Source organism: Sesamum indicum, linkage group LG1 (genome assembly GCF_000512975.1).
Source record: "Sesamum indicum cultivar Zhongzhi No. 13 linkage group LG1, S_indicum_v1.0, whole genome shotgun sequence".
Classification (NCBI taxonomy): domain Eukaryota; kingdom Viridiplantae; phylum Streptophyta; class Magnoliopsida; order Lamiales; family Pedaliaceae; genus Sesamum; species Sesamum indicum.
In genome coordinates, this window is record NC_026145.1 from 9628916 (window position 1) to 9656533 (window position 27618).

At 36.6% G+C, this 27618-nt stretch overlaps 5 protein-coding genes across 5 annotated transcripts in view; 2 read left to right on the plus strand and 3 right to left on the minus strand.

The window, feature by feature from the left end:
- The window catches only part of LOC105160404 (DExH-box ATP-dependent RNA helicase DExH5, mitochondrial), a 13243-nt gene extending 8147 nt beyond the window's left edge, over positions 1–5096 (minus strand). The window contains exons 1-5 of the mRNA XM_011077769.2: positions 4480–5096; positions 1651–1805; positions 1479–1566; positions 892–1122; positions 245–340 (exon numbers count right to left, since the gene is read on the minus strand). Of these exons, the coding sequence (XP_011076071.1) occupies positions 245–340; positions 892–1122; positions 1479–1566; positions 1651–1805; positions 4480–4899 (990 nt within the window). The 5' untranslated portion in view covers positions 4900–5096. The remainder of the gene's footprint in view (positions 1–244; positions 341–891; positions 1123–1478; positions 1567–1650; positions 1806–4479) is intronic.
- Positions 6157–9538, minus strand: LOC105160412 (fructose-bisphosphate aldolase 3, chloroplastic-like). Its single transcript, XM_011077780.2, has 6 exons — positions 9222–9538; positions 8204–8473; positions 7905–8014; positions 7725–7815; positions 7323–7592; positions 6157–6754 (listed from the first exon to the last, which is right to left on the minus strand). Exons 1-6 carry the CDS (start codon positions 9381–9383, stop codon positions 6476–6478), a joined length of 1182 nt encoding a protein of 393 aa, XP_011076082.1. The 5' UTR covers positions 9384–9538; the 3' UTR covers positions 6157–6475.
- LOC105160422 (fructose-bisphosphate aldolase 3, chloroplastic) lies at positions 13208–17075 on the minus strand. The gene is made up of 6 exons (XM_011077793.2): positions 16782–17075; positions 15346–15615; positions 15047–15156; positions 14783–14873; positions 14381–14650; positions 13208–13813 (listed from the first exon to the last, which is right to left on the minus strand). The coding sequence occupies exons 1-6, from the start codon at positions 16941–16943 to the stop codon at positions 13535–13537; spliced, it is 1182 nt and encodes a 393-aa protein (XP_011076095.1). The 5' UTR covers positions 16944–17075; the 3' UTR covers positions 13208–13534.
- Positions 19551–24552, plus strand: LOC105160431 (uncharacterized PKHD-type hydroxylase At1g22950). Its single transcript, XM_011077804.2, has 9 exons — positions 19551–20111; positions 21140–21187; positions 21811–21987; positions 22091–22241; positions 22334–22420; positions 22879–23003; positions 23455–23573; positions 23842–23953; positions 24234–24552. The coding sequence occupies exons 1-9, from the start codon at positions 19767–19769 to the stop codon at positions 24267–24269; spliced, it is 1200 nt and encodes a 399-aa protein (XP_011076106.1). The 5' UTR covers positions 19551–19766; the 3' UTR covers positions 24270–24552.
- Positions 25308–27618, plus strand: part of LOC105162058 (DExH-box ATP-dependent RNA helicase DExH17) — a 7684-nt gene continuing 5373 nt past the window's right edge. Inside the window, exons 1-6 of the mRNA XM_020696917.1 lie at positions 25308–25879; positions 26277–26460; positions 26874–27035; positions 27112–27349; positions 27455–27491; positions 27566–27612. Coding sequence (XP_020552576.1) covers positions 25812–25879; positions 26277–26460; positions 26874–27035; positions 27112–27349; positions 27455–27491; positions 27566–27612 — 736 coding nt within the window. The 5' untranslated portion in view covers positions 25308–25811. The remainder of the gene's footprint in view (positions 25880–26276; positions 26461–26873; positions 27036–27111; positions 27350–27454; positions 27492–27565; positions 27613–27618) is intronic.

The window sequence follows — 27618 nt, forward strand, 5'->3', positions numbered from 1 at the left end:
CAGGATAGGATGCGAAATAACCAATTAATCGGAATAGGACGGGGCCACAACTCCTTGACTCGCAACAGTGAGTACATCTGCATTGCTTATCCACATAAAAAATAGCTTCCATACGCGAAAAAAGACAAAGAAGAGCATCACTGTGAAGTTCAGCACACAACAAATTAAACAAGCTAACTTATTGAACAGTGTATTAATTCCAAGCAATAATCAGCAAAGGAAATTGCCTGAAATTTTGAAATACCTGGTTCTGTGAAATGGCATTTAATATTGTGTCTTTCTCCTTGTAAGCAGGGAGACTACAACGGAAGTCCATCATCTTTCTTCCTCCGGGAGATTCCTGAAAAAAATTGACAAGATGATGATGACTGTGTCACTTTCTCTATTCCAATTACAAATGACAACTGGACATATATATTAATGAGAAAATTGTTAGATTACACAAACGATGAATAAGAACAGAAATCTATTGAGAAATCAAAACGTAAGTTACATTAATAGAAAACATCAAAAGTATGATATCATTCTTAGTATATTACAAATATAACCAATTTCTAGAGATGTCTGCATGCAGGACCAAGTTATAAACCATCATAAATTCATGACTTTAAACAGGAGGTAAATAGGGATCAGGTTTTTTATAAATCAAAGTCAACACCATGACTTGGGAATTCATAACATAGTATACTAGTTGCTCATTATAATCTCAGTTTAACAATTAGGGTGCATCACAAAACAGAATCTTGATGTATCAAAAGTTCAATTATAGCAAATTACTACAATAAGCAGCTAAGAAACCATCAGAGTTGGGAAGCTTTTTCAATTACAGGGCACATAAATATTAACTCTATAAAGTCAACTCATCATATCAATCTTTAGAGGAAATTGAACCTGCCAAGTGTACTGCTCATTGCGCATTTGTACACTTCTACGCCAGAAAATTTTCTCCATGGCAGCTTTACTATGTGGAAGTGGTTCTGGTTCCTCAAAAAGGGATTCTTCAGCAGCAATATTGGCATCACTACTAGATGTTGAAAGCGTATCCAGACTCTTACACTTCCCAGAAATGTAGTCCACAAAATAAGCATCCACGCGCTTTTGCAGACCAGGAGGCAAGATCACCTAAAAATTCTCGAAGTAATTGGAACATGTAACCGGATAACTCTGTGGAGTGCACACATAAACTCGGAGTTCTTCTCACTAGCTTTTCTCTTATTCCTATACTGATTTATTTTGAATGGCGGATGGGGATTGAAGAGCATAGCTCAATTGATAGATAAGTTGAGAAAGCTTTTAGACAATGATGAGACAAGCAAGTATTCCACTATAAAGTCACAAGTACCAAGAGGTTGAATAGCTGCACTAGTAGTGGATAAGAAATGAAATGAATTATCAAGATGACTCAGAAAATAAACTTAATATAGGAATTCTATTATGTTGAATCCAATACAACTATGTGAAAGATCACAAGAAAATACCTCCCTCTGGGGACGCTTGTCATCAAGATCAAACCGGTAATTGGGTAATGGAACTTTACTCACAACAACTACTTTCATATAGAGATGGCTGCAAAATAAACATTTTCATAGTTAAGCTCAAAAGAAATGTACTGAGCATTACAGGTGTGAATATAAATCACGCCCGAGGTACCTATATAAGCCCATTTTGCTTGCTAAGGCTGCTATTTGCTCAAAATCACGTCTATCCTTTTTTTCTCTCGATACCAACTCTTGCTTATCTGCACTGCGCAAAAGAGTGTTTAACTTCCGTTTCCATGCAATAATATTCTCCGAGGAAGCAGCAACCTGAAATTAAAAAAGAAAGTTAAAAGGAAAAAAGAAAAAAAAGAAAGAAAGAAGATTGTACGATAACCGCTGCATGAAAGCAATAGACCGAACCCAAATTCATACCTAAGCACACATATCAAAACAAAATATCAATAATAACATCTATGGAAATCAGTAAACAACATCTAAGTTCAAACAATAGGTACAAAAAAGAACTACACTATGAAATGCTTTGAATGAAAAATAATGACATTTTGACAGCACGGTATGTTGATCGTTACCACCATATTTTAATGTTTTGGTGACTTCCCATCCCCATCCAAAATGATAACACTCTTCACAAGTGGTCCTCGCATGCACTATAGAGCTTTTTGATGCTAAATTTCCAATCAGTGGGAAGAAGATAATATTTCATGATCAACATACACTGGGAAGAACTTAATCCAGTCTAGTTAATTTTATTACTTTTAACTTTCTGATTGTGAATTTCCAATGGCAAAGTACAATAGTTCCTGATATTTATGCAAGAGAGGAACTTAAGCCCAACCTGAGTTCATTTTTAAGTAATTTTTTCTCCGAATGTTTTCAGATGAAATACCCCTTCTTTACCAAGATCAATCCTCTCCTCTACTCTACCCCTAATTTGGGACTGGGTAATCTGGGCCTCTATGTGCTAAATCAGATAATGCACTTTTGAACAAATTATATGATTATTTAGCAAGGACTGTGAATTTGTACTTGTTCTGAACTTATGTTATTAATATAGTTTGTCTAGTTCAAATAGCAAGACCCCTACATCCTTTTCTTATCAGTAAATTTCTGTTTTCACCAGCATCCAAGAAAGGGGGGGAAACTCTCTAATGTATAAGTGTCCTAAAAGGATGTCATTGTTATTTTAACTGCAGTACAGCTTCTAAATTGAAGGAAGAAGTTAAAAAGATGACAAGACCCACTACAAGAAGGGGGAAAAAGGGAATGATAATATCTTGACAACAACTCTGGATAACTTGAAAAAGGAAACTTGTATGTGATGACTGTCTTATACCTAAAAAACAACTGACACTCAATCTAGCACCCCCTTGAGAGCTAGTTCCTTTCATTACTAGTGTTGCAATCAGGCTTGGCACCTTCCCTTCCTCCTTTTCTTCTGTGCTTGGATTATATTTTAACCTACTCATAGATTGAAAGCTTACTCCTTGTCCTAAGCCAGGTTTTAATTAGACTTGAAAACTTTAAAAGATTTAGCAACTTGAGGGTCTTATCTTGAAAGGCAAACTAAAAAGAAAGACTCACTTCATTTATCGCCAGGACTTGTAACCACACCGACTACTCTCACTGTTTAAGTTCCGACTGCCTTGAACCCATAACTGCTTTTACGGAAAGAAAGAATGAAAATGAAGGGGACAGAAAGTAGAATTGACAATCTTTCCTGAGGGAAAAGAAGGGAGATTTTTTAATAGAAGTTTCGCTTTCGCTTCGCTACCACTCGCCAGAAAGTAGGTTCATTATGAGCTTGCTTGCCGACAATTTGATCTGCTCAATTACATCGAGCCTCCCGCTTGTCAAAAAGCTATAGTCAGTTGAACTTTCACTTGCCTTACTTCTTTCGCTTCCCTCAGGGCTAGCAGAGGGGGCTAACCTTCGAGTAGAGGCCAGGAGTACCTATATATAAGAATAAGATAATTGGCTATATTATACAGTAAAAAGGCATTCTTCTTTACTCTCAACAGCTTATCGAAGAGCTTATGAGACTAGTGAAAGAATTTCATTGCCTTGCTTTATCCAGCAAGAAAACTCCTTCGCTCCTCTCCTTATCAGTCTGAGGTTGTGGCTCATCGAGAACAATCTATGGTGTGCAGGGAGACCATAGCTGAGGTTGGGCTTGATCCAAAACCTCTTACTATCCTGGGTGGAAGTGAAAAGGCTAAGGGACATGCAGATTACAGCATCGCTGATTCAGAGGAGATTACGATATTGTGGGGACAAATTTCATGACAGGCACTGTTATTGATCTACAACATTCTGGTCATGCGGCATCGGGTTCCATGACTGGAAGAGCAGGTAAGATGAGTGAGAAGCAGCCGCAACCCTCTAGGACAGTTAGAAAACGAGGAAGCCCGGGAATGTGGCTGACTACGGTCAATCCAATAAATGAATCTACATCCTTTTCCTTATCAGTAAATTTCTGTTGTATGGGATTGACTGTCTTATACCTAAAAAACAACTGAGACTTATCAAGAACAAATTGAAAATCACACGGCCATCAAGTTGGTTGCAACTAGCTGTAAAATCTAATAATCCACTTGTGAGAAGAAACTCATCACCACAAGGAATTTCGGTTCTGTTTCTATCCCTTTTATCGTCATAAAGCATCCCCTGCTGAATACATTCCTAAACCACCATATTATAGAAAAATAGCAATTGCGTGAATGAAGATTCACAAGCTCCGTATAGCAACTGAATCATTACAGACAATAAACAAGAATAAAAACATTGAATAAATCTGAACCCAGCTCCACGCTGTGATTAAAGCTTACCTAATTTCACCTTAATTATATTTAAGTATCCAATTCACAAGTAAGATGTATCATCAATACAACCAAATGCATTCATGAACAAAAACTCGACTGCATTACCGGAAAAGACAAACACAAAAGGAGACACATATTGAGTATCTATACATAAAACATACAGGCTGTGCCGAAAATTCGAATCCGGAGTCTTCTTCCGCCACCTCATCATGCCGTGAAATTTCCTTCTGCTGTTGAAGTTGCTTCCGATAGAGATGAGGAGGCAAGTAAGGATAAGAACTAACGTTATTACTACTAGCATCATTATTGACTTTTGGGCTAGTAAACGAGCGCCGTTCGTCACCATCACTGTAAGTGGCTACATTTGTAGGCTTGGAATCGGTAGTGGTCGAGGCAGCGGTAATTACAGAGCGGAGGCGATGGTGTGGCGGTACATAAAGCGCGCCGTAAGGAGACGGCGGCCGGTCCTTCATCCTGACGAGTAGGCGCAGCGGCGGCGGTGGCGGTGGGGTGGCGTTATGGGGTTTTAGGGTTTTGGAGTAGGAACTGTAAGGAGAGAATTTGAGCGGAAGGAGGTACATGCAACGTTGAAAATGAGCTCCCACGGTGTCGCAGCCAAGACGGTGGCGGTTCCGTTGGGTTTAGGCACTAAGCCGGATTGTCAACCGCGGAGGCGGATGGTTGGATTTGGTGATGGAACTGAACAGCAAGACTGATGATCGGAAATTCTAAGGGGAAACGTGAGGCGCACGTGCGGTTAGTAAAATCTGACAGAGAGCCACGTCATCAAATATCAATAAACAAGCAAATATATTTTGGGTTTTTTTTTTCCTTTTTTTTTTTGTAAATTGTAATTTCTTTTCAAGAAAACAAATAGTAAAATCCAAAAATCATTTTTGGTGTTTGAAAGGATTTGAATTAAGTATTTGAAATTCATAATTTCAAATCTTTCAATGTAAATATAATTAAAGTGACAATTAATGAGATTTGAATATGCATGTGTATATTAATTGAGAATCCATTGCCCAATAGGAATGGCAAGGGGTGGATTTAGGTACGAGCTTATCAAAATTAAGAATTTGACCCACTAAAAAAAGAAAAAATTGGATTAAGGATCCAGACTTAGGACAAAGCGTGTTGGACCAATAAATTTGATTTTATAACTTTAAAATATTAGATAATATATTTTTTAAATAACAGTACTACAATTACTTTATAAATATGTAATGATAAAATTATTGAGAGTTCAATCCTTTTTATAAATATATACGTTCATATTTTAGACGTTAACTATTAAAAATTTTAAAATATGCTCCTATAAACTATTTATATTATTATTTTAAATTATAAATATATGAATTTTCTATGTTATAACTTATATATAAGTTTAAATAAAATACACAGTTTCTTTTCATATATGTATAAATATATCTTATGTAAACATATATAAAACTTTTAAAAAAAAAGATAAAAGGATAGATTCGAGTACAAAATACTAGGACCTAAATTTACATCGAGACCAAATTAAGACTTCATAACCCGCTCCAAACGGGGTGAGCAGGTCTAGGATAGACACAAATCAAATGCCCATTCCTATTACCAAGAATCCATTTTCATCTCTAATATCTAAAATTCAATTTTAATTTAGGTAACAATTTATTTTGGTAATTTCAAGATGACAAAAGGCTTACACCTGATATTGGTAAATACTTTGCATTTCTTGGGATATCACACGATATTGGTTCGATTCCCAGTGATGCTTATCCAGGATTATCTTCATTGAAGAGCAGGAAAAGGGACAAGCAAATCCCAATTAATAATTCAAAAAGCGGAGGAAAAGGTTCATGACCGAGCACAAAATTTAATAAACGTAAATAAGTACAAAGTTACAGTAGATGCATAAGTATTTAGCTCACACTACCATCCTGATACTAAACAAACATTCCTTCACAATGGTACATTAAGCCTCATGGTCCTCATCAATATCCCAACCTCATACAGGCTAAAGTTTGGATACTTGGTTCTCACTTATGACAACTTATTACAAACATTATTCAAGAACTAAGTAATTTAGACCAAGAAACAAAAAGATTGAAAAGGGCTATTGCATTCGAGTCTTTCACTGAAGGGAGCAACTAAGGGCTTTTGAGCCCCCAGTTAGTATGTATAGCCCTTGACAAACATTCCCTTCTTAGCCTCCTCGTTCTCGCCCTCAGCTGAGTACTTTCCAAGTTGTGCCAAGGAGTTTGCCTTTGCACGCACCAAAAGTGCTTTCTGTGCTGCTTCTACGTTCTCTGGGTGACCTTGCCATGTCTTGAGCACAGTGTTTTGCAGTGCTCGTGCATAGGAGAAAGATACATGCCATGGGTTGGGACTTTGGTTCATTGCGTTGAGGTTCAATGTTGCCTCCACTTCAGATTGTCCTCCTGACAAGAACTGAAACCAGAAACGAAGTTTACAAAGAGACCGCTGAGATTAAGAACAATTCACCTAAAGAGGATAACGGATCTGGCTGGCAATGGTACATTTCTGATGCAAGCGAAGAGTCTGTATTATCAAAATCATTAATGGATTGGTTTTTATGAAAAGAGAAACAAGCACCAGTCAACAGAATCAACTTGTTCAAATTATTGTTTTAAGTATTGATGCATGCAGTAAATTAACCAAATGAAACTGTGTTCCAAGTCATTGACGTGAAACACGTAGTACGACCTTGCTAGTTTCTGATAAGTTCTGAACAAGCACAACCCTAATTTTACCAGGGTATGGAAATTGATCCTAGTAAGTGGCCCATATAATGTTTTAGATGCCAAAAGTGGCATCCTTTTTCAAATCCTATGAACTGTGAAGGAACTTTTATGTTTGCTTTCTTACTAAGACAAAGTCCAAGCCAAATAATAACTCAAAAAGTCCCCATTCCTCGATAACTACCTAATAAGATAAAAGCCAAAAAGTACCAGCAAAGCATTTGTAATATCATTGATAATGTGTTCATGTGAAGTACCATGATTCCAGGGACCGCAGGAGGCACTCTTCTTCGAAGCATGGTGAGTGTATATTTGGCAATGGTATCTGGTGAAGCTTTCTCTTTGTGTTCAGCCCCTGGAGTTACCATGCTCGGTTTAAGCAGAATTCCTTCGAACGTGACATTGTTCTCCGCCAAGTAGTAGAAGACCTCGGCCCATACTCTCTCTGCCACTTCAAGTGTCCTCTCGATTGGATGATCCCCATCGAGAAGAATCTCAGGTTCAACAATAGGCACAAGGCCATTTTCCTGTATAGAAACATAAAAACATCTGACTTTGTATAAAACAAGGCTACACTCCAGTTGTAAAAGCGAAGTAGCAAGTCAAGCAAATTCCAAGAGAAGAGAAGGGTAGTACGGTACGGAATTTTGAATAGGTACCTGAGAAATTGCGGCATAACGTGCGAGACCCCAAGCTGCTTCTTTAACAGCCAAAGCAGACGGACCACAGGGTATGCTCACAACAGTTCTCCTAAAATACTCAGATGCAAATGCAAAATGGTAAGTAGACCTAAGTATGGTGTAACAAATGAAGTAAATATATTAAGAAAAACAGCATACCACTTTGCAAAACGAGCCCCTTGCTTATAGTATTCGGCAGATCTAGAAGCCAATCCATCCAATCCCTGGCACCACGATTCATTGTTTGACCCTGGTAGTGGAACCAAACCCTGTCCCAAAGGAGAAAAAAATAAAAAAGCAAGGGAAGGAAAAGATAAAAGAGAACAAATTAGATTGACAACTTGGCATCCGGAGTCCAAATTCTTAAGAAATGTGATAATCAATGGAGATCTTACACAGGTACTATATGACGTGATTTGGTAACATTTGGGAAAAATCAAAATTCATTTTAAGCTCACCTTATCAACTTTGATACCAGGAACGATCATCACGCAACGCAAGCAGTCCACGAACTTCTTTCCGTCCGTGGTTGACTGGTAAAGTGTCTCTTCAAAGAGAATGGCACCAGAAATATATTCACCGAGGCCAGGAGTAGTCAGGAGAAGTTGTCTATAAGCCTGTCTGTTTGTTTCTGTGTTGTCAAGTCCAATGGACGCCAACCTCTTTCCACATGTCGCATTTGATTCATCAATTGCAAGGATTCCCCTACCTGGAGATGCAATTGATTTCTGCTCCAACAAAAACAAAGCAGGAAACACTTTAGCAAAGAGACAAATTAGCTAATATATGAGCAGCAAAGGCTTTGCATTATCATGTTACAATTTAATTTAAGGGGGCTAAAAAAGAAGAGAAGTGGATTCCTACTAAATTAAACAATCAACAGTTGCAGTCAACCAGAATATTATTTGATGCTGCAGTACCAGCGTGCATCATGACCTCACAATGATATAATTAGAAGACTAACCATTTCATATACAAATAAATTTAACACTCTCAACAAATTCACTTCAGCACATACGCTCTTCAAATTCTCGCGTAGGCTCTCAAGATTTAGCAAATTGGCGTTTATCATGGTGAATTTTAACTACCAATCAATGCAGCCTCCATGTTAAAAGCCACAAAAACAAGAAGTAAACTAAAGCAATTCAATCATTGTGGTTATAGCTCAGGTGAAAACAAAAGGAAAATCCATAAAATTTCAGTAGAACATAAACAAAATGATCGAGCAAGAAATGGAATCAGTTACGAAATCTAGTATCAAAACAGCAAGGGAAACTTATATTTTCCAATAAAGCTGCACACCATACATTTGCCTAATAATTTCGTACACACTCCAAACCATGATCACCAACACAAACAACATTTACAAAAAACCTCAAGCCGCCCAACATCCAAAGCGAAGAAAAATGCAAATACTATGAACAAAACAATCTACCAAACAATTAATCCACACGCAAGCATGGAGAAATTCCTTACGGCGGTTTTGATAAGTTCATCCGTGTAAGATCCAGCACGGATAACCGATACACGGCGGGTGGGGAACCGCGCCGCCGATCCAGGTCGCTGATTGACTGCCTGCTGGCCTGCGATCCACGATGAAGAGGAGGCAGTCAATTTCAGCAAACTCGAGCAAGCCATCGCTCTTTGTTTGCGTCGATAACCAACTCCGTGCGAGAAAAAGAGAGAAAAATGAAGAGGGTATTATGGTGTATTGTGGGGCAATGGGTTTATTAAGAGAGAAAAGGGAATGAGTTGTTTTCTTCTTTATCTCGGAGAGTCCGCTGGTGAACTAAAAAGACAGACTCATCAGCACCTACCAAACAATGACTTGCTCTACCTCTCCGTATCAGGGGGTTACAAAATTACCTTGCTGTCCTTTGCTTGGTTTTTTGTCTTTTTCTTTATTTGGATACTTTTACATCCATTTTTCTTGCATGCTGCAGAATTTTGCACGCATGTCGTGTATACTATTATAAAAAAAAAATATTTGTAGTAATTTTTTACTATTTGAATTTATTTTTTAAAAAAATAATCAGAATATTAATTTTAATATTTTTTTCTTTTCATTCCATATTTTTCTCACGCTACTCCATATTTCTTTCTCTTTTTTTCAATTAGAGTAAATTTAATTTATAAGTTAAATTACAATCACACATGATGGAGTAACCGTGTGGTAATGCCAAAGTATTCTCCAAATTCTGTCAAGATAAATCTGCACTGATGATAAGTTGTTTAATCTCATTTATCACTATAGTAGCCAGTGCCTCAGGTGCCCTCTCAATGTGTTGATATTTTTTTCGATTGTGCTCCTGCCACAAATGATAGACCAGAGATCCCAATAATCCTCGATAAGTTGCAGTGATCATATGGCGGTCTCTCCATCTCCTTGCTGCCCAAAGAACTCCATACCTCTATTATGGTGCGGCCAAGGGAACCGAACCCGTCTCCAAATAGCTGCGATGCACCGGTATGAACACCAACAGTTGAAAAATAGATGAGAATGGTTTCCAAGCTATCCACAATTGCATAGATTACAACGTCCGTTCGAATGACTAAGCCAAGGTTTGTCCATAGTAGACAACTTGCTGAGTATGGTTAGCCACGGAATAAAGATATTACAAGATATCTTCAAAGTACTTAGAAGTAGAGAAAACCAACCTACTTTAGGCCTTGATGGCTGAATAAGTGTGTAAGAAGCCATGGCCGAAAAGATGCCACCATTTGTACGTTAACTAATCATATCAATACCTCCATGGATAATAAGTAAAAGAGTGCATAATATCCCAAAAGTCAATATGTATAAATTTATAATGAGGAGCCAACACCACTCACCATAAATAATCACTCTACTCACTAAATCATCAATAGAGGTGGTTGTTAACTGTGAACCACTCAAGAACCTATGAATGAGTGATTTAAGGTCATGCCATGGATCCTGCCAAATAAAAAAAAAACCCCAATTGCCTATTCAGTATTCAATTTATGTCTCTATATTTCTTTCTTCCCACACATTTTTGTAATTCTCAATTCCTCACTATACAATTGTTTCTTTTCACATTTTTTTTTTGTCTTAATCCACACCACATTTTTATTTTATATACTCAAGGAGATCACATGCAGCGGCGACCAATACTTTTTAAATAGAATAACTTTTATTTTTCAATACGAATTATAGCAGTTATCATCTAATCATATTTGTTAAATTTTGTCATTCAAAAGTACACGATCTTACATCCCAAGCTACTTTCGATAAAAAAAAAAATCATCAAACACTAGTCACATATGCATATGGAATTTGTAAGGGCAAAAAACGTCACTCCACGACAATTTTATTTGGATAACTTAGTACTTGTAAGATTGTACCAATAATGCCTGAGAAGAACAAGTAGAAATAAGTAATACCACCATAACTATATCAATTGATACAAGATTGTAATATTTTCATATTGTAATTTCCTAATAGAGTTTTACGCCATGCATATCATAATTTTTTGCATATTAGGTTTCAAAATAAATATTTATTTTTTTATAATAACATATAGGCTGATTAAAAACTCTAATTGTGTCCTATACTTAAAATAAAAATAATACAAGTATACATTTAATTGAAATTGAATGTCTTCTTTTAGCCTCACATATAATACTGTTCTTTATGCATGTTCTTTTTAATACACATAGAAAGTAAATCCTATATTATTCCCCTATTGGAAGAGTTGGTGGAGGCTGCATCAAGCTAACATCACTACGAAACTAATCAAATTGAGAGGTCCAAATTGGGATTCAAGACCATAAAGCTCTTCAGCCAAGCCAAGGGCCATCAAGGCATCACTCACTTGTTTACCATCTCTTCCTTCTGGTTATTACATGTACTCTACATCAATTCAAGCTTGTTGCTCAAAGCCCTAACATATGCTAAGTTACCCCCATTGTTGTATGCATGGTTGTTCACTGGAGATCACATATAAAAACTTGGGCCTACTTCTAATGTTTCGATTCACATGTTAAAACATAAACATAGCCAAAAACAATGGTTTTATTGTCCCCTACATGTTTAATAAATCGAGGTTGGTCAAATTTATTGCCGTTTTCAGTTTCTTTTATATATTTTAAAAAGGTTACAATATCGCGTAATTAGAAAATTATTTTGAGTTTCTTTGAAAGCATTCCCTGTCTACCCATATACAAGAAAGCAATAATGACAGAGTTGTGGTGAGTACGAACTATGATTTTAAAATGGTGGAACATTACACGTGATTTTGATTATTCATTTTGATTATTTTCAATGAATGATCAGCCATTTGAAAGTAATCCCTCTCATCCAAACATGAAAAAATAAAATACCTATCGGGATTTGAACCACTGGAGCCCCACCATAATATGAGGAGAAAAGTTCTGCATCAAATATCATAGAAAACCACATCATCAAATATCAAGAAACAAGCAAATATATTTTGGGTTTCTTTTTTCCTTTATTTTTTCTAAATTGTAGTTTCTTAAAAGAAAATAAATCCAAAAACCATTTTTGGTGTTTGAAAGGATTTGAATTAAGAATTTGAAATCTTTCAATACAAATATAATTTAAGTGACAATTGATGAGATTTGAATATGCATATGTATATTAATTGAGAATACATTGTCGAGTAAAAATGATAAGGGATCGATTTTAGGATGAATTTGTCAAAATTAAGAATTCGACACAAAAAAAAAAGAAAAAGAAATGAATAAGATTAAATATATTAATTGAGAATTCGGCCCTACAGATTCGATTTTATAACTTCAAAATATTAGAAAATACATTTTTTACAAAAACAGTACTACGATTACTTTATAAGTATGTAATAATAAAATTATTGAGAGTTTAATCTATTTATAAATACATATGTTCATTTTTTAGACTTTAACTATTAAAAATTTTAAAACATGTGTTACTTATACATACATTAAAACACCTATAAACTATTTATATTACTATTTTAAATTATAAATATATGATTTTTCTATATTATTTATAAGTATAAATAAAATACACAGTTTCTTTTCATATATGTATAAATATATCTTCTGTAAACGTATATAAAACATTAAAGAAAAGGTATAAGGATAGATCCGAATTAAAAATACTAGAACCTAAATTTACCTCGAGTCCAAATTAAGACTTCAAAACCCGCTCCAAGCGGGGTGGGAGCAGGTCTGGGATAGACCCAAATCAATTACCCATTCCCATTACCAATAATCCATTTTCAACTCTAATATCTAAAATTCAATTTTAAGTTAGGTAACAATTTCTTTTGGTAATTTCAAAACGACAAAAGGCTTATACCTTCATGAAATTGGTAAATACATTGGCATTTCTTGGGATATCACACGATATTGGTTCGATTCCCAGTGATGCTTATCCAGGATTATCTTCATTGAAGAGGAGGAAAAGGAACAAGCAATTCCCAATTAATAATTCAAAAAGAGGATGAAAAGGTTCATTACCGAGCACAAAATTTAATAAATGTAGACAAGTACAAAGTTACATTAGATGCATAAGTATTAAGCTCACACTACCATCCTGATACTAAATAAACATTCCTTCATAATGGTACATTAAGCCTCATGGTCCTCATCAATATCCCAACCTCATACAGGCTAAAGTTTGGATACTTGGTTCTCACTTATGACAACTTATTACAAACATTATTCAAGAACTAAGTAATTTAGACCAAGAAAGAAAATGATTGAAAAGGGATATTGCATTCGAGTCTTTCACTGAAGGGAGCAACTAAGGGCTTTTGAGCCCCCAGTTAGTATGTATAGCCCTTGACAAACATTCCCTTCTTAGCCTCCTCATTCTCGCCCTCAGCTGAGTACTTTCCAAGTTGTGCCAAGGAGTTTGCCTTTGCACGCACCAAAAGTGCTTTCTGTGCTGCTTCTACATTCTCTGGGCGACCTTGCCATGTCTTGAGCACAGTGTTTTGCAATGCTCGTGCATAGGAGAAAGATACATGCCATGGGTTGGGACTTTGGTTCATTGCGTTGAGGTTCAATGTTGCCTCCACTTCAGATTGTCCTCCTGACAAGAACTGAAACCAGAAACGAAGTTTACAAAGAGACCGCTGAGATTAAGAACAATTCACCTAAAGAGGATAACTGATCTGGCTGGCAATGGTACATTTCTGATGCAAGCGAAGAGTCTGTATTATCAAAATCATTAATGGATTGGTTTTTATGAAAAGAGAAACAAGCACCAGTCAACAAAATCAACTTGTTCAAATAATTGTTTTAAGTATTGATGCATGCAGTACATTAACCAAATGAAACTGTGTTCCAAGTCATTGACGTGAAACACGTAGTACAACCTTGCAAGTTTCTGATAAGTTCTGAACAAGCACATCCGTAATTTTACCAGGGTATGGAAATTGATCCTAGTAAGTGGCCCATATAATGTTTTAGATGACAAAAGTGGCATCCTTTTTCAAATCCTGTGAACTGTGAAGGAACTTTTATGTTTGGTTTCTTACTAAGACAAAGTCCAAGCCAAATAATAACTCAAAAAGTCCCCATTCCTCGATAACTACCTAATAAGATAAAAGCCAAAAGTACCAGCAAAGCATTTGTAATATCATTGATAATGTGTTCATGTGAAGTACCATGATTCCAGGGACCGCAGGAGGCACTCTTCTTCGAAGCATGGTGAGTGTATATTTGGCAATGGTATCTGGTGAAGCTTTCTCTTTGTGTTCAGCCCCTGGAGTTACCATGCTCGGTTTAAGCAGAATTCCTTCGAACGTGACATTGTTCTCCGCCAAGTAGTAGAAGACCTCGGCCCATACTCTCTCTGCCACTTCAAGTGTCCTCTCGATTGGATGATCCCCATCGAGAAGAATCTCAGGTTCAACAATAGGCACAAGGCCATTTTCCTGTATAGAAACATAAAAACATCTGACTTTGTATAAAACAAGGCTACACTCCAGTTGTAAAAGCGAAGTAGCAAGTCAAGCAAATTCCAAGAGAAGAGAAGGGTAGTACGGTATGGAATTTTGAATAGGTACCTGAGAAATTGCGGCATAACGAGCGAGACCCCAAGCTGCTTCTTTAACAGCCAAAGCAGACGGACCACAGGGTATGCTCACAACAGTTCTCCTAAAATACTCAGATGCAAATGCAAAATGGTAAGTAGACCTAAGTATGGTGTAACAAATGAAGTAAATAGATTAAGAAAAACAGCATACCACTTTGCAAAACGAGCCCCTTGCTTATAGTATTCGGCAGATCTAGAAGCCAATCCATCCAATCCCCCACGATTCACAGCATACCACTTTGCAAAACGAGCCCCTTGCTTATAGTATTCGGCAGATCTAGAAGCCAATCCATCCAATCCCTGGCACCACGATTCATTGTTTGACCCTGGTAGTGGAACCAAACCCTGTCCCAAAGGAGAAAAAAATAAAAAAGGAATGGAAGGAAAAGATAAAAGAGAACAAATTAGATTGACAACTTGGCATCCGGAGTCCAAATTCTTAAGAAATGTGATAATCAATGGAGATCTTACACAGGTACTATATGACGTGATTTGGTAACATTTGGGAAAAATCAAAATTCATTTTAAGCTCACCTTATCAACTTTGATACCAGGAACGATATTCTCATCACGCAAGCAGTCCACGAACTTCTTTCCGTCCGTGGTTGACTGGTAAAGTGTCTCTTCAAAGAGAATGGCACCAGAAATATATTCACCGAGGCCAGGAGTAGTCAGGAGAAGTTGTCTATAAGCCTGTCTGTTTGTTTCTGTGTTGTCAAGTCCAATGGACGCCAACCTCTTTCCACATGTCGCATTTGATTCATCAATTGCAAGGATTCCCCTACCTGGAGATGCAATTGATTTCTGCTCCAACAAAAACAAAGCACGAAACACTTTAGCAAAGAGACAAATTAGCTAATATATGAGCAGCAAAGGCTTTGCATTATCATTTTACAACTAGCAGTGCCATTATACAGTCAGAACACGTACATGTTGCATCTTATTCAAAGAGATAGTGAGCAAATGTTAGAAAAGATTGCTAGATGAGAAGAATGTAAATGCTAAGTAAAGAATTTCAGGCAACCAAAATTACTTAAGGTCGTATAAATAACTAATAGAAAGAGGGCACCAATTAAAAACTGACCTGATAAATAAACAAGTAAATTGAAGATTGCCAAAGATAGTATTTTTTTAACTCTAGCTGTTACACAACTTTATAGGACCCTAGTTAAAAATCGAAGGTGGCTACAATTGTCCATATGGAATCTGCATATAGTTGCACTCCTCTTTTATGCCTAGTGGTAAAAGCTAATGCTCACCAACCAAAAGAATAGTACAAGCACGTGAGTAAGACCTAATCAACCCATTTCGACAATTTAATTTAAGAGGGTTAAAATAGAAGAGAAGTGGAATCCCACTAAATTAAACAATCAACAGTTGCAGTCAACCAGAATATTTTTTGATGCTGCAGTACCAGCGTGCATCATGACCTCGCAATGATATAATTTGAAGACTAACCATTTCATATAAAAATAAATTTAATACTCTCAACAAATTCACTACAGCACATACGCGCTTCAATTTCTGGCATAGGCTTTCAAGATTTAGCAAATTGGCGTTCATCATGGTGAATTTTAACTACCAATCACTGCAGCCACCATGTTAAAAGCCACAAAAACAAGAAGTAAACTAAAGCAATTCAATCATTGTGGTTATAGCTCAGGTGAAAACAAAAGGAAAATCCGTAACATTTCAGTAGAACATAAACAAAATGATCGAGCAAGAAATGGAATCAGTTACGAAATCTAGTATCCAAACAGCAAGGGAAACTTATATTTTCCAATAAAGCTGCACACCATACATTTGCCTAATAATTTCCTACACACTCCAAACCATGATCACCAACACATACAACATCCATACAAAACCTCAAGCCGCCCAACATCCAAAGCGAAGAAAAATGCAAATACTATGAACAAAACAATATAGCAAACAATTAATCCACACCCAAGCACGGAGAAATTCCTTACGGCGGTTTTGATAAGTTCATCCGTGTAAGATCCAGCACGGATAACCGATACACGGCGGGTGGGGAACCGCGCCGCCGATCCAGGTCGCTGATTGACTGCCTGCTGGCCTGCGATCCACGATGAAGAGGAGGCAGTCAATTTCAGCAAACTCGAGCAAGCCATCGCTCTTTGTTTGCGTCGGTAACCAACTCCGTGAGAGAAAAAGAGAGAAATGAAGAGGGTGTTGTGTATTTTGGGTGGGCTATGGGTTTATTAGGAGAGAAATGGGAATGAGTTGTTTTCTCCTTTATCTCGGAGAGTCCGCTGGTGAACTAAAAAGACAGACTCATCAGCACCTACCAAACAATGACTTGCTCTACGTCTCCGTATCAGGTGGTTACAAAATTACCTTGCTGTCCTTTGCTTGGTTTTTGTCTTTTTCTTTATTTTGGAAATACCTTCACATCCATTTTTCTTGCATGCTGCAGAATTTTGCACGCTTTTTGCATGTCGTGTATACTATTATAAAAAAATATATATATATTGTAATAACTTTTGGCTATTAGATTTATTGTTTTAAAAAAATAATCAGAATATTAATTTTAATATATTTTTCTTTTCATCCCATGTTTTTCTCACGCTACTCTGTATTTGCTTTTCTTTTTTTCGATAAGTGTATATTTAATTTATAAGTAAAATTATAATAATACAATCATGGAGTAACCGTATGATAATACCAAAGTATTCTCCAAAGTCTATCAAGATAAATCTGCAATAATGATAAGCTGTCTAATCTCATTTATCATCATAATAGCCAATGTCTCATGTGTCCGCTCAATGTCTTAAAATTTTCTTCGATTTCGCTCCTGCCACAAATGATAGACCAGATATCTCAATATTTCTCATTAAGCACATTGATCATATGGCAGCCTCCCTATCTTCTTGCCATCCAAACAACGCCAAACTCCCAATTATAGTGTGGTCAAGGGAACCGAACCCATCTCCAAATAGCTGCGATGCACCAGTATGAATACCAATAGTTAAAAAACAGATGGGAATGGTTTTCAAGCTGTCCACAATTGCATAGACTACAATGTCCGTCCAAATGACGAAACCAAGGTTTGTCCATAGTAGACAACTTACCGAGTATGGATAGCCACAGAATAAAGATATTATGAGGTATCTTCAAATTATCTAAAAGTAAAAAAGACCAGCTTACTTTAGGCTCTCATGGCTAAATAAGTGTGTAAGCAGCCTAGGCCGAAAAGATGTCACCCTTCATTCGCCAACTAATCGTATCAGTTACTCCATGGATAATAGGTAAGGAGTGTATCATATCCAAACAGTCAATATGTGTAAAATTGTAATGAGGAGCCAATACCACTCATCATAAAGAATCACTCTACTCACTGAATCATCAATAGAGGTGGTTGTAACTGTGAGCCATTTGAGAATCTATGAATGAGTGATCCAAGGTCGTGCTATGGATCCTGCCAAAGAAAAAAGAACCCCAATTGCCTATTCGGTATTCAACTTGCGTCTCTATATTTCTTTCTTCCCACACATTTTTGTAATTCTCATTTCCTCACTATACATATACTCAAGGAGATCACATGTGGCTGCGACAAAAAGTTTTTAAATAGGATAAATTTTATTTTTCAATATGAATGATAGAAGTTACCATCTAATCATTTTGTTACATTTTATCATTCAAAAGTATACGATCTTACATCTCAAGCTACTTTCGATAAAAAAAAAAAAAAATCATCAAACACTAGTCACATATGCATATGGAATTTGTAAGGGCAAAAAACATCACTCCACGACAATTTTATTTGGATAACTTAGTACTTGTAAGATTATACCAACAATGCCCGAGAAGAACAAGTAGAAATAAGTAATACCACCATAACTATATCAATTGATACAAGATTGTAATATTTTCATATTGTAATTTCCTAATAGAGTTTTACGCCATGCATATCATAATTTATTCCATGTATGGTTTCAAAATAAATATTTATTTTTTTATAATAATATATATAAATTTGTATGCTGATCAAAGACTCTAACTATATCCGATATTTAAAATAAAAATAATAAACGAATACATTTAATTGAAATTGTATTTATTCTTTTAGCCTCACATATAATATTATTCTTTATGCATATTCTTTCTAATACACATAAAAAGTAGATTGTATATTATTCCCCTATTGGAAGAGTTGGTGGAGGCTGCATCAAGCTAACATCATTACAAAACTAATCAAATTGAGAGGTCCAAATTGGGAATCAAGACCCTAAAGCTCTTCAGCCAAGCCAAGGGCCATCAAGGCATCACTCACTTGTTTACCATCTCTTCCTTCTGGTTATTACATGTACTCTACATCAATTCAAGCTTGTTGCTCAAATCCCTAACATATGCTAAGTCACCTCCATTGTTGCATGCATGGTTGTTCACTAGAGATCACATACAAAAACTTGGGCCTACTTCTAATGTTTCGAGTCACATGTTAGAACATAAATATAGCCGAAAATAATGGTTTTATTGTCCTCTAAATGTTTAATAAATCGACTTTGGTCAAATTTATTGTCGTTTTGAGTTTCTTTTATATATTTTAAGAAGGTTTTGATGTTGCGTAATTACAAAATTGTGAATGTAACGCAACTGAATCGCATTATATTAATAATGTACTGTATTAAAGTAATTAATCGAAGTCGTATTTGGAATAATTTATGTATTGTAAATCGTATTTCACATTTAGTATATAATGTCTAATAGGTATAAACTAAAATTGATAGTCACCTTGAGCAGCACATTTGGGTTCGTACAACCCTGATGTTTATACACTCCAAACCCTAGCTTTTCATCATCCCTTCATCACCATCTTCTCCACATCTCACCTGCAAAAAGAGAAACCCTAATCCGTCCCGAAGATGTCGCTCTAGTTCCTAAATTACCCCCTCTTTTACATACATTCGTCCAGAAGGATTTATATATCTCCGATGTCTCTCGACGGCGCAACTACACCAGCGGCAGGCGACGGCAGACCTGACCCGGCTGGTGGCTCCCAGTCGGGGCACGCCAACGGAAGTATTAATGGTGCGGGGCAGCAGAACGGCGTCATCGCGCCGCCGCCTACGTACTTGACGCACAGGCTGAGGCTGAACCCGAATTCTGATCACAGACCCGATAATTACGAGGATTTGGAGCTAGATTTCAGCCCGATGGTCTTTAGCTCGCTGGAGAGATATCTCCCGCCAAATCTCCTCCTCCAGCCGCGAGAGGTGAAGGTCAATTACATGCGCGAGATTCTTGTCCGTTACTACCCCGAGAGCGAGCGCGTTAGGGTGAGTGGATTACACTCTATGTTATTTGCATTAAGTGAATGTGTGTTTAGAGGGGTTGAGTATGTGCATGTCGAGTGTTAATTTGGGTGTGGGATATGTTCTCGATGTACACGTGGTGCTTTGCCCTGGTTTTGGACAAGGTTCGTGTTATAGAACCTAAAATGAGTGAGTCTCCACGAAATGATAGGTTAACGTATCGAATTTTTAGTAAGGTACAACAGCCAATGTGCGACTGATCACGCTGTTAAGATTGATGTGGGTTGATTCTCGTGTACATAGTTGAGAATAAAACGTTGTGAAAAATTCTGAAAGAAATCAGGCTACTGATTTTGGTAGAACTTAAGGCTGCATTTGATTTCAATCATTGGCTTTTGAATCTATTTATTCTTGAATCTATTCTTTGGGAAAAAAACGAAATTCTGAGGACTTGAAATCCACGATTCTTGAAGCTTGCTGAGAACTCAAGATCCATGATTTTTTCCGGTGAGACCCTGTGTTGTTTCAATAACAAATGGAACTAAGATTTTAATTGTCATGATAAGATTCTTCTTTTGATATTGAGTGGATAGGGCAGCGTGCTGGATGGTACTTTAGCTTTTAGGTGTAAGTGCCATATTCATGTGCGTGGTTGTCCAAATGGAAATGGTCAACTAAATCGAAGCTTCTGGGGAATCCGATTGTTCAGATTTTGGAAGTGGATGATTTTAGATGAAGGCATTATGGGCATGCTTGAGATGTGCTTAATTTGCTAGGTCTTGTGCATATCAAGTTGAATTGTGAATAAAAAGTGGTATAGGGTTATAGTGGGTCCAGAGCTGCAGGGATGAATCTTTGGCTTTACCATGTCCCTGTGAACAGCTTAGTTACAGACATTCTTCTATGGCAACTTTTATTCTTTTGCAGCATGTGTGTATGGGTATGTGCATGCAGGTCTACATACATATAATTCGATATAACATACCATTATGTATATGCATTCCCACACAAGTCAATGCAATTGAGAATTTAAAACAATTGTGTTTGAACAGATTCAGAAGCATAGAGAATACAGACAGAAGATTATATCCAACTATCAGGTATGAATTTTATGAATATTTGATTACAGATGCTGTGAACTTGAGTAATATCCATTATTTCTCATATGCCTATAACAGCTCTAATGGTCCTTTGATGACTGCTTAATGTTACAATGGTTTCATCAGAGACATCAAATTGAAATTGGAACAAATTAATTTTCTGGGGATTAAGGGAATATTTAGTACTGTATATTGCCTCCTTTTATATTTATTTTTCTACATTTGGTTTTTCCTAGTTATGAAAATTTAGCATGCATTGAAGGAATTGGGTTTTATTCCATTTTGTAGAGTTTGCTCTCACATGAAATCTAGGCACCAACATAATTACTATGCTTGAAGCGTGCATGATTTGGTAGGGCAGTGGACAGCCTTCCTTCTTTACCGGGAGAATGCTTATCAAGTGCTTGTTAAAAGATAAAATATCAACTTAATAAAGCCTTCATATTGGTATACTTTTTTATACCCTGATGACTTTCAGGGTGGGAACTATGGACATTGGTATGTAGCATTCGCTGTTACCATTTGTTGTTTTTATCCACATCTTATTGTCTTTCTCTTTTCTAATTTTGTCATGTAAGTTCAGAATTCTAACAAACAATTGAGGATTATCTTTGTCTCCTCAGCGCCTACACAGGGAGCTTTATACGATGCATGCTTCAAACTTTTTTGTCCCCTCGTTCCTCAAGGCTATCAATGAGAACACTGAACAGGGTTTTAGAAACATAATGTCTGAACCCTCTCCAGGAGTCTTTACATTTGAAATGCTGCAGCCACGATTCTGTGAAATGTTGCTAGCTGAGGTGAGTTCCTTCTTTCTGGTTATCATTCAGCATCCTAACTTAATTTCTCCCAGCAGTTTGGACTTTGGACTTTATGCTTTCTTATCATATTCTGATTGCTCAGGTAGAAAATTTTGAAAAGTGGGTCCATGAGACAAAGTTCAGAATCATGAGACCTAATACAATGAATAAGTATGGTGCTGTTCTTGATGATTTTGGCATGGAAACCATGCTTGATAAGCTCATGGAAGATTTTATACGGCCAATATCAAAAAGTGAGTATGTTGATGACAAGTAGGAACACATTTTGAGACTCTGAATAAATTCCACTTTCCGTGTTAATCCTCTTCAACCAAAATGTTTGCAGTTTTCTTTGCTGAGGTAGGTGGATCAACGCTTGATGCTCATCATGGTTTTGTTCTTGAGTATGGGATGGATAGAGATGTTGACCTGGGTAAGTGACTGTACCCAAGTCTTCTTCCAATTTTATACGTGTATGTGTTTCTATGTTCTATCAGTTCTTGAATGTAACTACTATTCCCTTGCTCTGTGCTGTATCATATAATGATTGAAGAGGATTCAATTACTGTCCATGGTCCGTTAAAACTACCTCTAGGTAGTGTTTTCCCTTGTTTTCTCTAGCCATCTCCCCTTTTATTTCAACTTTCCTGACAACTTATTTTTCTTCCCTCTTCATATATTCTTTTCTATCTCTAGTACTTACCTTAATTAATATTTTCATGTATTCTCTGAATTATTTTTTCATTATTTAAGAAAAATATAAAAGTTATAAACAATAAAATTTGTAAGTTCAAAAAGTTGTAGTCATAGGTCAATTGGTTTTACTCATCTTATTACTGATAATGCAGCTTTCAAGACAGTCTTGGTGTTTTAACAAATTTAACTTTTCAGGTTTCCATGTGGATGACTCCGAAGTCACCTTGAATGTCTGCTTGGGTAAACAATTTTCTGGTGGTGAACTTTTCTTTCGTGGCGTACGGTGTGAGAAACATGTAAATACAGAAACACAGTCAGAGGTGAGTTGCTTTATCTGCAGCTTACTTAAGGTCAAGTGTTAACATAAGCTTGACAAGTCAAATTTTTCATAGGCTGACGTCCTGTTTCACTGTAAGCACTCACTTGTGCTTGTTCTATGTAGAATTTTCTTGTACATTTATTTATTTGTTTGTTTACTTTATTTGCTAATCATACATGGAAATAGTATGTTGCTTTTCCTTATATATCATTTTATTAAGCAAGTCCTGAAAACAACCAGGTTTCATTCTTGGAGTTGAACTTTTCTTATGAATGGATGATGATCCTCCTTCATATTACTTTCACATTTATCAAGTTGTTGGGTTTGCTCTAGGATTTGATTGGGACTTTCCTGAATTCAGATTAGTAGTCTATCTTAAAAGCAGAAATCTAGTCTACCTGGTAGATTCATATTAAGTGACTAAATTGAACTTTTTATTGGCTCTTTTGTAGGAGATCTTTGACTACTCGCACCTTCCAGGGCGTGCAGTTCTGCATCGCGGTCGCCATAGGCATGGTGCTAGAGCAACCACATCAGGAAATAGGATTAACTTGTTGTTATGGTGTAGAAGGTAAAGAACACCCTTCCCTTTGCTATACATCTGCCACTCTTACGCTTTAAGAATCTATTTCCTGGTTAATTCTAGAAAAGAATATTTTTTGGTCCAAAAGAAAAATGAACGTTGTAGTGCCATCGCAGAAAGTGAAATCTTTCCCCTATACTAATTCATTGCTGGTGATGTTTCTCTGGAGTATTGACGGAATATCTCCAAACAATCTATAAGCCTGTTCATTGAACTTGTAATAAACATTTCCAATTCTGATTTCGTCATTCTACAGTTCTGTTTTTAGAGAGCTGAGGAAATATCAGAAAGATTTCTCCAGCTGGTGTACAGAGTGCCAACGTGAGAAGAAAGAGAGGCAGCGCCAGTCTGTTGCTGCTACCAAACTGGTAATATACAATCTTGTAGTTGGTCTTTTTTTTTACTTTAACAACTGACACGGGAAGGGTATCTTGCTAGTTTACAGTTGGATATGGTCGTCTGGAAGGAATGATAAAATAGTCCGGTTATGAACAGTGATTAAAATGCTGTTGCTATGAGAAAATATGACATTGCATCTTAGATAAGAGAGGAAAAGAACATGCAAAAACAGAATAGCACCTAACCGCATTTTACTATTTTCTCATATGGACTTTTGAGAAGCTCTAAAATGTTTGTGTGGCTTTCCAGGAATTGCTGAGGAGAGAAGGGCAGGCTGCTACTTGAGCTCCTAATTGTCTTTGCGTTCTAGACCTGTATTATATGCCAACCTCATCCTTGAAGAAACAATCTTGAGCGTAGTCAGTAGCAAGGAAAATGAAGCTTTTGTTGTCTGTTTCTGGTGCGATCTAAGCGCATATGTACATGAAAATTGGTAGGTTCGAGATGTCTGTATTAATCTCCTAGTCTTGACCTTAAAAGGAGCTGACTCATGTGATTATAACAATCATTCTTTAGAGATTTATCTGTTTCTAGTTCTGTTGATGGTAATCCTTGATGAGAAAATACATGATGCCATCTTCATTTTGTCAGGAAAATTTTAATGCCATCCATAGTCGAATAAGTAAACTGTTATGGGTGGTACGGAATAGGCCCTCGTTGATTAAGGATGGTGATGAATTGGTTTTCGATAGAGATTGCAATGCTATGTTCTGAGATCATTACATCATGTGAGAGAGTATTCACATCGCTTTACAATTACAACTAAAGGTCTCATAGTTTTAATTCTTTTAGAAAAATAATGCATGTTATATCATAATATAAGAACATGAATCACAAAAGTCTTTATAACTAACAAGATAAATGAACATTAACATTGTTACACATCCACAATATTTATATTTGGAGAAATTATTTAATAATATCAAAAAAGAAAAAAATGAAATAAGTTGTTTTAAATATTTTGAAGATATAGGCAACACTGTGATTCTCAATCGTGTGCCGCTATTGCGATTTTCGAATCGCGGTGCCATTAAAAATTAAGGATAGATTGTGGTGCTTTAAATGTTCTTATTTAATAAAAATAACACCAAATTCAGAATCACGATGTTACTGAATTTCTTTTTTAAAATAAAAAATAGCAGCACCGCGGTTTTTAACCGCGGTGCTGCCTATCTTTAAAAAATTCAAAACAACTTTATTTGTGTAATTTTTTTTGATATTATTAAAATAATTTCTCCTTTGTATTCTTACCAATTTTTTGGATTTTGCGTTAACTGCAGCCACATCGTAATAGCAATGCGTGGCTGCAGGTGATCCCTTCTCCGTTCATTTTCCCGCTTCACCGCCAACCACGAACTCTATAAATAGCTTCTTATTCAACTTTTCAGCTGTATACACTGCAGTTTCTGTTTTGTCTCCCACGCCCCAAGGTACTTACTCTCTCTCTCTCACGCACACAAAAATGAACGCGAACATGTAGTACTGAATATGCCATTTCAGCTGAACCTGAGTGGTGGAGATATTTGCGATTTACGAACGAGAAATTGTATTCATCGGAATAGATATGGATTCACATAAATTGGGGGAATCTACTGTTTCTCTGGTGTTGAGGAAGATTTATTGAACTGTGACCCAGCAGGTTTTGCTAATCTGTTTAATCCGGAAAGTCCAGCGTGTAGATTTTTTTTCTCCCTAAATTTGTCTCGTATCTGCTATTTTACTTCTGCTGCCGTGTCAAATCCTTGCAAGCGTAACCTCCCTGTCGTAACTGTGATCTTAGCACATTGGACTTTAATCATTCTCGGTCATGAAAACATGAGTTCGTGTATGGATACCTATGCACTGAAGGCAGTGAGCGACTTACCTACTCCTTTTCACTCCGCTTTTAGTTTCAGGTACTTGAGTATTAAGTCATTTTTCAATACTTCAATTCACATGGAAGTTTGTTGTTCACAGACTTGCAGGCAATCATACTTTGATGCAAGAAGATCATCTTTTCATACCTTAGTTATTAGCATCCTATGAGAATGGGTGCTTTGAGCAATGGCAGACATTTATTTTGTACGAACAATTACAATACTAGTCTAGATGTACAGACCAAGAAATTGATCTTGGTGACTTGAGAGACCAGCATGTGATATTTAGAGAAGTTCCACCCAAGGAATGGAAAATCCAATGAGCTTTACTGATAATATCACTTCAAATTTGAACTCTATAATTTGCTTGTGATTCCATTCATGTGACTCCTATTGAAATTTCAGTGTTGTTATATCTGTTTTGATATGTGCACAGGTACTTCAACTCATTGCAGAGTGAATGCTTTTCCACATGCTTCCTTTCCGATGTAAACATGGTCATTTCTGCACCAACTGGAAGTGGAAAAACTGTACTTTTTGAGTTATGCATTATGAGGCTTCTCTCTAAGTTCATCAGTGGCGATGGAAAATTCACCAATCTTAAGGGGACCCTTAAAACAGTAGGTTTCTGCTGATATAGCATTATCAACAAGATTGATGTGTTTGATACATCTGGCGAGATTATCATTGTCTTAGCTATGTTGGTAATATACTACTGTATTTCATTCTTCTTTAGGTGGTGAAGAAATCTAAATCCTGCAGTCGTATTTGACCTCAATCATGTGATATATGTACTATGCTGTTTGGCAATAAATTTGTATTCATTTTTTGGCATATAACAGAACCTGAAAAACATATCAATATTTGCTGTGATCAGTGAATGGGCTTTTACTGAAATCCTGCATCCTGTCTGTTATAAAAGTTTATCATTTTATAACTCAAAAACAAAATTAAGGGATGTTATCCATTCAGGTTGCGTCCTTTTATTTTCTCTTTTTGGAGTGCTTATGTGTAAATATGCTGTGTTGTGAAGATCTACATAGCACCATCAAAAGCATTGGTGCAAGAAAAGCTTCGGGATTGGACTAAGAAGCTTGGACATTTGGGAATAAATTGCCTCGAGCTAACGGGTGATAATGAGTACTACAGTATCAAGAGTATACAGGACACAGACATCATTCTTACGACACCTGAGGTTAGTTAGCAAGGAGGACTTGTTTCTCATCTTTGAATGGTTTTAGCGGGCTCAGGTCTGGCCTCCCTTCTCACAGAAATTTGATGCTGTGACTCGATACCGGATAAAAGATGGAGGCTTGAGCTTTTTCAGCGATATAGCACTTGTGCTTATTGATGAAGTTCATTTACTGAATGACCCCCGAGGAGCAGCACTAGAAGCAATAGTCAGCAGAATAAAAATACTTTCTCGCAATCCCAAATTGCAATCAAGTCCTTTATCCCTCATCCGTTTCCTAGCTGTCTCTGCTACAATCCCAAATATCAATGATCTTGGTAATCTTCAACACATGCTTCACTGAAATAGTTTACATTCTCAAAGTTTTAGTACATGGGACAATTGTTGATAATTTACTACATTTTAATTTTTATCCCTTGAAGCGGAGTGGCTTCTGGCTCCAGCTCAGGGAGTTAAAAGGTATACTCAAGTCCGATAAAATGGTAAGTGTGTGAACTCATCTCATGCCTGTTACTGCAATGTCCTCTTTGCAGGTTTGGAGAAGAAATGAGACCTGTAAAGTTGACCACCAAAGTTTTTGGTACAC

Excerpts from the sequence above, each read along its gene's own strand:
- LOC105160412 (XM_011077780.2), bottom strand. The coding sequence starts at position 9,383 with ATGGCTTGCTCGAGTTTGCTGAAATTGACTGCCTCCTCTTCATCGTGG. Across the intron at positions 7,816-7,904 it reads GGGGCTCGTTTTGCAAAGTG|GAGAACTGTTGTGAGCATAC; the intron begins GTATGCTGTTTT and ends TGAGTATTTTAG. Across the intron at positions 7,593-7,724 it reads GTTATGCCGCAATTTCTCAG|GAAAATGGCCTTGTGCCTAT; the intron begins GTACCTATTCAA and ends GTTTCTATACAG.
- LOC105160422 (XM_011077793.2), bottom strand. The coding sequence starts at position 16,943 with ATGGCTTGCTCGAGTTTGCTGAAATTGACTGCCTCCTCTTCATCGTGG. Across the intron at positions 15,616-16,781 it reads ATGAACTTATCAAAACCGCC|AAATCAATTGCATCTCCAGG; the intron begins GTAAGGAATTTC and ends TTGTTGGAGCAG. Across the intron at positions 15,157-15,345 it reads CTGGTATCAAAGTTGATAAG|GGTTTGGTTCCACTACCAGG; the intron begins GTGAGCTTAAAA and ends CCTTTGGGACAG.
- LOC105160431 (XM_011077804.2), top strand. The coding sequence starts at position 19,767 with ATGTCTCTCGACGGCGCAACTACACCAGCGGCAGGCGACGGCAGACCT. Across the intron at positions 22,242-22,333 it reads TATACGGCCAATATCAAAAA|TTTTCTTTGCTGAGGTAGGT; the intron begins GTGAGTATGTTG and ends AAATGTTTGCAG. Across the intron at positions 23,574-23,841 it reads TTGTTGTTATGGTGTAGAAG|TTCTGTTTTTAGAGAGCTGA; the intron begins GTAAAGAACACC and ends GTCATTCTACAG.